General features: G+C 53.2%; 1 protein-coding gene across 3 annotated transcripts in view; it reads right to left on the bottom strand.

The window, feature by feature from the left end:
* Positions 1–1140: 1140 nt before the first annotated feature.
* UNC13B (unc-13 homolog B) overlaps positions 1141–8204 on the bottom strand; it is a 121150-nt gene continuing 114086 nt past the window's right edge. For 2 of the 3 annotated variants that reach the window (XM_053448412.1, XM_053448422.1), the window contains 10 exons: positions 8085–8162; positions 6396–6484; positions 5933–6085; positions 5368–5491; positions 5073–5129; positions 4550–4630; positions 4325–4472; positions 2388–2480; positions 2075–2234; positions 1141–1850 (listed from right to left, as the gene is read on the bottom strand). In XM_053448412.1, the coding sequence (XP_053304387.1) occupies positions 1565–1850; positions 2075–2234; positions 2388–2480; positions 4325–4472; positions 4550–4630; positions 5073–5129; positions 5368–5491; positions 5933–6085; positions 6396–6484; positions 8085–8162 (1269 nt within the window). In that variant the 3' untranslated portion in view covers positions 1141–1564. Of the gene's footprint in view, positions 1851–2074; positions 2235–2387; positions 2481–3585; positions 3643–4324; positions 4473–4549; positions 4631–5072; positions 5130–5367; positions 5492–5932; positions 6086–6395; positions 6485–8084; positions 8163–8204 lie in introns of all 3 variants that reach the window. The other variant, XM_053448431.1, reaches the window with a different exon arrangement.

Here is an 8204-nt window from a genome sequence, read left to right as displayed (position 1 = left end):
GCGACATTCCGCCCCAATCCCTGAATCCCATCCACACTCGAGCGGGGGCCCAAAATCTGACCTTCAGAATTCCAGAGCCTGCCCCATCCGGCCCCATCCGGCCCCCGTCTAGTCACCGTTTCTCCTGCTGTAAAGACCCAAACCTTAATCAGTCGTCGGTCTCCTCTTAGATTCAGGAGCCGTATGTCTATCCCATGCATGTTTAATCCCCTCACTGTATTACCCTCTACCACTTCTACTGGGAGGCTGCTCCATTTATCCACCACCCCTTCAGTAAAGTAAAACTCCCTCCCATTCCATCTCTGTCTCTGACTCTCTAGTGTTTGATTCCGCTCTCTTGTTGTAACTTTTCTCCTCCTTTAAGTTAAACTTCCCTCCTGTCCTTTATGTATTGAAATGTCTCTCCCCGTCCCCTCTCCTCCCCTCCCCTCTCCCCTCTCCTCTCCTCTCCTCATCCCCTCGTCTCTCTCCCCGAGTCGGAGGTATTGAGATCCCTTTTAATGTTAATCTTGATAATTAAACCTGAGAGCCGGGCACCTGCAGTAGCTGCCAACAGGCATTTTTCTGGGCGTGGAGTCTTGAGTTGACAGAGTGACAGAGACGCCGCGCGGTTATCTGATCATTTATTACGGGATAAACTATTGCGTAACGATGGCACATTCCGGAAAACAGACACATTATATCCTCCTGTATGATACATTCGGCTCTCACAGGATCGTCCAGCTGCACCAACACACAAGATGCCCGCGTCCGGGGCAGATCCCACCACATGCCCCAGGGGGGGAAATCATAAAAATATTGTTCTACCCATTTCCCGGGGCGGAGGGCAGGAATCCCCCCACGTAGTGCAAAAAATAAAGTATCGAAAATTCAACATTTCCCCAAAAAAGTGTGGGGGAGGGGAACACAAGTCACGCAGGCAGATTATGGCACATGGAGGGGGGCATATACTGGCATCAGGACTAAAGAATACCCCCCACAAGGGCAGAGGGACCCCCACAAGGGCAGAGGGACCCCGGTCAGGTTGTCCGCAGTGAAGCAGAGCCGGGTATCGGCAGCTACCATGTGGCCCCCGGGGACCCCACGAACGTAAAATCACGCGCGACCGACGAAGCCTTTTTTTTTTTTTTTTCCTTTTATGACATTTCCATATTTAAAAAAATAATTAAAACATCGTTAAAAGCATCTTTTTCTGAAAATAACGTAAATAAACGTGTCAGCGAAACGTTATCCAGTCGCGGTGCGGACCCCCGTTATATAATTCACTGGCAGCGGCCCTCGGCTTGGTGAACGGGGGCCTCGCGTGGCCGTAAATATCATAAATCCAGCGAGAGCCGCCGAGCGTCAGCTTATTTCTGAAGAGGGAGAGAAACGAGATCCAGAAGCTTCCGGGTCCTTCCGAGAGACGACTCCTCGGCCTCCATCACCGGCCGCTTTCCTTATAAATAATTTATATACACAACGGAAATCCTCCTTTTCCACACCGGCCTTCACCGGTTTCCGTGACGATCCCGCGATGGCGTTCCGTTCCTCGTGGCCCCTCTGGTTTCGGCGCGGGGGCCGCTCAGCTCCCCTCCTCCGCGGAGCGCGTCTCGGATTTGAGTTTGACGAACTCTCGGGCCACCTCGTCGTTGGTCCTCTGGGAGAGAATCCGCAGCACGGTGAGGCCCGTCTCGTCCATGTGGATCCGCCGGCCCAGGGGGCACCAGCATGCGCAGCTGCCCTTCTCTGCAATGTCGCGGAGCTGCATGACGGCGATGCCCAGCACGTGATCCTCGCGGGCGAAGCAATAGTCCTTGACACAGACCTGCAGCTCGTAACACTCCGGCCCGTCCTCGTTCCCTAAAATACTGGGGAGGAAAAAAAGAACGGGGAATAAAGGGTTACAGCCAAAAGATGAAGCGGGGGCCGCGCAGGGCCGGAAACATTTACCGTATATATATATATTGTGTGTGTACAGATTCTACCGGGGCCTCTGAACAATTAATATTAACACAGAACATTTGGCGCTAGGAGCTTGCAATCTATCCGTCTCACTGAGTGTTACGTGGCACCGAGCCCCCCCCTCACTCACAAGTGGAACGTCTCGTTGTACTTCGGAGCCCAGTTGTTGCTCTTCGATTTGGTGGTGAACCTCCTCTTCTTGTCGCTCATGTGGGGGCCGATCATGGTGACCTCCACGAAGGGCCGGAACATGCCGGTCGTCTGCCACTTCAGGTCATTGGCCGCCACCACTGTGACAACGAGCCGAACGAACCAATCACATGGCGGGAAAAAGGAAGACGGTAACGAGGCAGACAATTAAAGCGGTTAACGAGCGAAGCGTATAGAATAAGAGTGCGTGTGGCGCCGGCGCCCTCTAGTGGCCGCGCGGCAGCGAGTCTCACCTTTCACGGTCACCTTCTGCTCGCCGGTTCCGGGGTGGGTGAAGAGGTCTATCTGTATGGAGACTTCACCCACGGGATCCTCCACGCCGGAGCCTGGGGCACAAAGAGCCGCTTACCCACAGAGCAAATCACCGCTACGCACAGAGAGGGCCGAGGGGGCCGGGACAACACCGGGAGAAACTGATTTATCTATACATTATACAGGGGCCGGTCACTGATTTATCTATACATTATACAGGGGGCCGGTCACTGATTTATCTATACATTATACAGGGGCCGGTCACTGATTTATCTATACATTATACAGGGGGCCGGCTCGCTGATTTATCTATACATTATACAGGGGGGCGGTCACTGATTTATTTATACATTATACAGGGGCCGGTCACTGATTTATCTATACATTATACAGGGGCCGGTCACTGATTTATCTATACATTATACAGGGGGCCGGTCACTGATTTATCTATACATTATACAGGGGCCGGTCACTGATTTATCTATACATTATACAGGGGGCCGGCTCGCTGATTTATCTATACATTATACAGGGGGCCGGTCACTGATTTATCTATACATTATACAGGGGGCCGGCTCGCTGATTTATCTATACATTATACAGGGGGCCGGTCACTGATTTATCTATACATTATACAGGGGGCCGGCTCGCTGATTTATCTATACATTATACAGGGGGGCCGGTCACTGATTTATCCATACATTATACAGGGGCCGGTCACTAATTTATCTATACATTATACAGGGGGCCGGCTCGCTGATTTATCTATACATTATACAGGGGCCGGTCACTGATTTATCTATACATTATACAGGGGCCGGTCACTAATTTATCTATACATTATACAGGGGGCCGGCTCGCTGATTTATCTATACATTATACAGGGGCGGAGACGAAGCTGAGTGCAGAATATATATGTTTAGCTATAAGTTTAAATAGATAAATTGCGGAATTACGCGTCACACGAATGATAGATAAAGATAAAATAAAGATAAAATAAAGATAAATAAAAATAGATACTTTTCATTACATTTTAAAATGCGTATAAAGGGTTATTTTTCTAAAGTGCCCTGTTTTCCGATGTCACCAGCGTGTGGGGTTTCTGCTCGGCTGGCTGCGCATGGGTAACAGGTGGGGGGGGCAGGGTCCGTACTAGCTAAGCAGCGCTATATAACGTACCCACGTCGGGAAGAATGTCCTCATTAGCTGTATATCTAATACCCTTCCCATAATACACTGAGCCAAGAAACCAACAGAGAGCAGGCGGGGAGAAAGGAAGAAAGAATTACAAACAGGAGGAGACAGACGGCACAAATTATATCACTTCCTGCCACATCAGACAGTAATCATAAGTGACATCGCTTCCTGCCAGGTAACAGATACCGCAAGTGACATCACTTCCTGCCAGGTAACACAGATATCGCAAGTGACATCACTTCCTGCCAGGTAACACAGATATCACAAGTGACATCACTTCCTGCCAGGTAACACAAATACCGCATGTGACATCACTTCCTGCCAGGTAACACAGATATCGCAAGTGACATCACTTCCTGCCAGGTAACACAGATATCGCAAGTGACATCACTTCCTGCCAGGTAACACAGATATCGCAAGTGATGTCACTTCCTGACACTTTAGAGTGTGGAGATTATAATAAAACAATTCATAGGGCGTCCGTATCCCTCTTTTCTAGGAGGTCAGAATGTTTGCGGGGTATGAGGGGATCGCAGGGTTCTACTGCCTGAAAAGCCCCGATAATGTGTATAGAAACAGCAGGAAACGGCTTTATAAATTAAACGGGGTAAATGAACCCCATTATTCTTCTAAACGCCCCGCTCGGTTATAGGAAAAGCCGGCGGTGGGGCACACATTGCCCTGGCAGTGCCGCCTGCCTCTAGGGGGAGCCGTAACTCACCCTGCGCGGTCTGCGTCTGCACGAAGGTTTTGATGAGAGTGTCCGTGGTCTGCGTGTAGAGAGACAGCGCGTAGCGCAGAGACTGCAGCTCGGGGCTTTTCTCCAGGAAGGCTTTCTTGAGGCCGCTGCCGCCGGCGTGGAAGTATTGCTGGAAGAAGACAGCGAGTCCCGTCAGACAGAACGGACGCCAACAGCCAGGTCCTTCCCGCCCGCCGCGCCACGTACCTTGATGGTGTCCAGCGCCAGGTCCATGACGGCACACTGCTTCGGGGTCAGGCTCCGGGTCTCCTCTCGCACCATGTGATCCTGAAAGCCCAATCAGAATCAGCCATCAGCACCCCAAGAACTGGCAGAACGGAGGGACGGCAGGCGCGTGCGCGCCGGCGACTTATAAACCGTACGGGATAACGCGTTTCTATGGCTCTGCTTCACATTCTGTTTCCGGAACTACAAGTCACACAATCCTCTGGCAGGATGATGGGGATTGGCGTTCAACGGCTACGGAGCTTCTTTCCGATCTGCGCGTTTCAATCTTTGATTTATTTTCTAGACTGTGCCAGGCGCTTCGTAACCCAACGGATAAATACTCGTTCTGTGCGTGTGATAAACGACAGACGACATACAGGGTACACGCCACGTACACGCCTGACACCTCCCCCGCTGTCGTGAACGAGGAACGGCGGCGCCGGGTGAGATTCACGCGCACAGGGAGGACACGCTAAGCAGGGGACGACCCGCGGGGACTCACCTTCAGCTTGGATAACTGCCCCAGCTCCTTCGCCGCCGTGAAAATCAGCTGCGTCCCCTGAGAACACGGGGCGGAAAAAGAGAGAGAAAAGACATTACAGACATTACGGGGAGAGGAGCAGAGCTCTATAACTGCCTGTCAAGCTCTATAACGACAGGCAGAGCGTCCGAGCAAACGCTGGAAATCTCTCCTTTTACCAAAACTAGCATCAATGGGATGCCCGGGAGACGCACTAAAGGACACTCGCCAGGCCGCGTTAATAAGCGTGGTTACACTACCGGCAGCGCACACTCACCGACTGGTCCGTGAGTGGAGGCAGAACGATCATCTTCTCCATGGTGTTCATGACCACCCTCCAGAGCTCCTTCAGGACGCGCTTCAGCACAGTCTTCTCACACACCGTGGCGAAGAGCGTCAGGCTGCCGAGACACCAACAAAAACCGCTACATGCCACGATTTCACCCCACGTGTCATTCCATCACATCACGGGGCAATTACAGAAGAACAGGAAAACACGGAACACGGCCTCCAAATCCAAAGAGCGGGTGCGTGGAGGGCTACGGAGGGGAAGAGCGGGCGCACGGAGGGCAAGAGCGGGCGCGCGGAGGGCTACGGAGGGGAAGAGCGGGCGCGCAGAGGGGAAGAGGGGGGGCACGGAGGGCTACGGAGGGGAAGAGCGGGCGTGCGGAGGGGAAGAGGGGGGCACGGAGGGCTACGGAGCGAGTGCTGCTCTGTAGCAGACTGTCATATACGAGAGTGCATGGTGAGATGGAGTAGGCACTATAGGCTTGCGGTGGCCGCTCAATGAGTGACCGGGGAGGCGGTGAAATGTCCCGGTCGCAGACCCTTCTCTCACTCACTTCCCATCCAGGAAGTCCATAAGCGGCCGTAAGACGTTGTCTGCATCCTGCGCCACGGTGTTCCTCGCGTTGGCCGCCACGTTCCCCGTCCCCTTCACGTGGCCCAGGATCTCGGACATTTGTTTAATGCATTCGTCGATGCGGAACTGGAAGCTACGGAGAGACAGGGAGAGACAGGGAGAGACACGGAGAGCGTCACCGACTCAAACGTTACAGAGACGCCTGAAAAGAAACCTTTCAGAGACCGCATCACAGCGCCCGTACGAAGCCTCGGGTCTGCGCATGGATATTCAGCACCTTCTGAGCTTTCAGGGCACCCTGTGGCCCTTGTGGTCTCACAGAAATATTACCGAGAGCCAGGACTAGGGGTCAGAGACTCCCACTCACTGGTTGCTCAGGCCAGGTGAGTACCCACTCACTCGTAGGTTACTTAAGCTGAGCCCTCACTCACTCTTGCACTCACCTGTTCCCAAACACGGTGCTCAGTTCGTCCAACACATTGTTGAGTTTCACCTGGAGCTCCTTCAACGTGTCGCTGGCTTCAGGATCCAACTGGAAAGAGAAAGCGACACGCGGTGAGAACCCCCGCCACACAGCCCGGCCAATGAGCACAGACGATACAGACCCGGCCCGGCCAACGAGCACAGACTATACAGACTCGGCCTGGCCAATGAGCACAGACTATACAGACCCGGCCCGGCCAATGAGCAGACTATACAGACCCGGCCTGGCCAATGAGCACAGACGATACAGACCCGGCCTGGCCAACGAGCAGACGATACAGACGTGGCGTGGCCCAAGAGCACAGACTATACAGACCCGGCCAACGAGCACAGACTATGCAGACCCGGCCCGGCCAATGAGCACAGACTATACAGACCCGGCCCGGCCAATGAGCACAGACTATACAGACCCGGCCCGGCCAACGAGCACAGACTATACAGACCCGGCCCGGCCAATGAGCACAGACTATACAGACCCGGCCCGGCCAACGAGCACAGACTATACAGACGTGGCCAACGAGCACAGACTTGGGTTCTGCTTTGCGGTCTGTATAAAGAATCAGGATTCGAGACAAACGTTTCATGCGCATTAAAGCTTCCACAGCATGCGCCGCCGTGTATGATTGGAGGTTACTTAATACTTTGTTTTACATTCCTATTGTTACAGGCGCTATAACCCCAAAGTAACGAGACGGGGTCATCATTTGGGGTCCGGCAGAAATAGTAAGCAGCAGGTGGGGCACCAGGAACGTTCCTGCTTTAAAATAAAGCCCCGTTCTTCTTAAAAGCCCCGTTGGATGCGATAGAATTGCCCCCTCGGTCTGTTTAGCGTCAGCGCGATTCATCGATAGACTTTACGAGGGGTCAGGCTGGAGACCGAGGCCAATCCCTGGAGAAAGAATAATGGCCTCCGGTGAGCTGGTGGCGTTCCAGGCTGACCCGGAATGGCCTTTGTAGGCTCATCATCCAAACGTCTGGTCGTCGGCGTCCCTTAACGCCCACCGGTGCACCGGCAGCATCCAACCGTGCCGGCGTCTCCTCTATAGGAACGCAAATTCATACGTTTGACCCAAGTGAAAGGCGCCCCCCGCTGGTAAAATAACGAGCTCCGGAGCAGAACATTGCATCTCCGTTTCCAAATAAAGAAAGCCGGCTCCCCGCGGGGAGGTTTATTTTTACTCAGAAGCATGAGAGGCGCGAGGGCAGCTTTGACTTCAACCTGCGCGCCGGGGCCAGAAGGAAAAGAGGAACACAACGGAGAGGGGCCGTTATAGCTCCGCGATTCATCTGTTAAGGTAAAGACCATGAAAGAGCGAGGGGCCACGGCTACCGAAATCCTATGAACTCCCCAGGTACGGCATGATCATAGGATAAAGAGGGGCACGGACACGATGTTCCCAGACCGGCGTATATCGCGCATGCTTGGGTTTGAAATGTGAAAAAGCTGAGCAAAATAAAAGCTGAACACACAAAACAAAGCCAGCAACACAACCAGCATTACCGGCAGCGACACAATTTCCCCAAGGAGGGGAGACATCGACGGGCCCCCCCATGCAAACACATAAACCAATTAAACCCGGCGTGACCAGCTTTCCGTCTTTTGGAGTCAGAGAACCCGGGCCGGCCGAGTAAAAGCGGGTAAAGATTACCTCCTTCCCGCCCATGGCTTCGAACATCTTCTCCAGCTGGACTCGGAGCTGCTGGACGTTGTTCATCAGGATACAAGGCTGGAAGAGAGACACGATGACCAACGAACGGCGAGGAACTCG

This window comes from Spea bombifrons, chromosome 1, assembly GCF_027358695.1.
Source record: "Spea bombifrons isolate aSpeBom1 chromosome 1, aSpeBom1.2.pri, whole genome shotgun sequence".
NCBI lineage: Eukaryota > Metazoa > Chordata > Amphibia > Anura > Pelobatidae > Spea > Spea bombifrons.
Note: the sequence above shows the minus strand (reverse complement) of the source record. Positions and strands in the feature narration are given on the sequence as shown.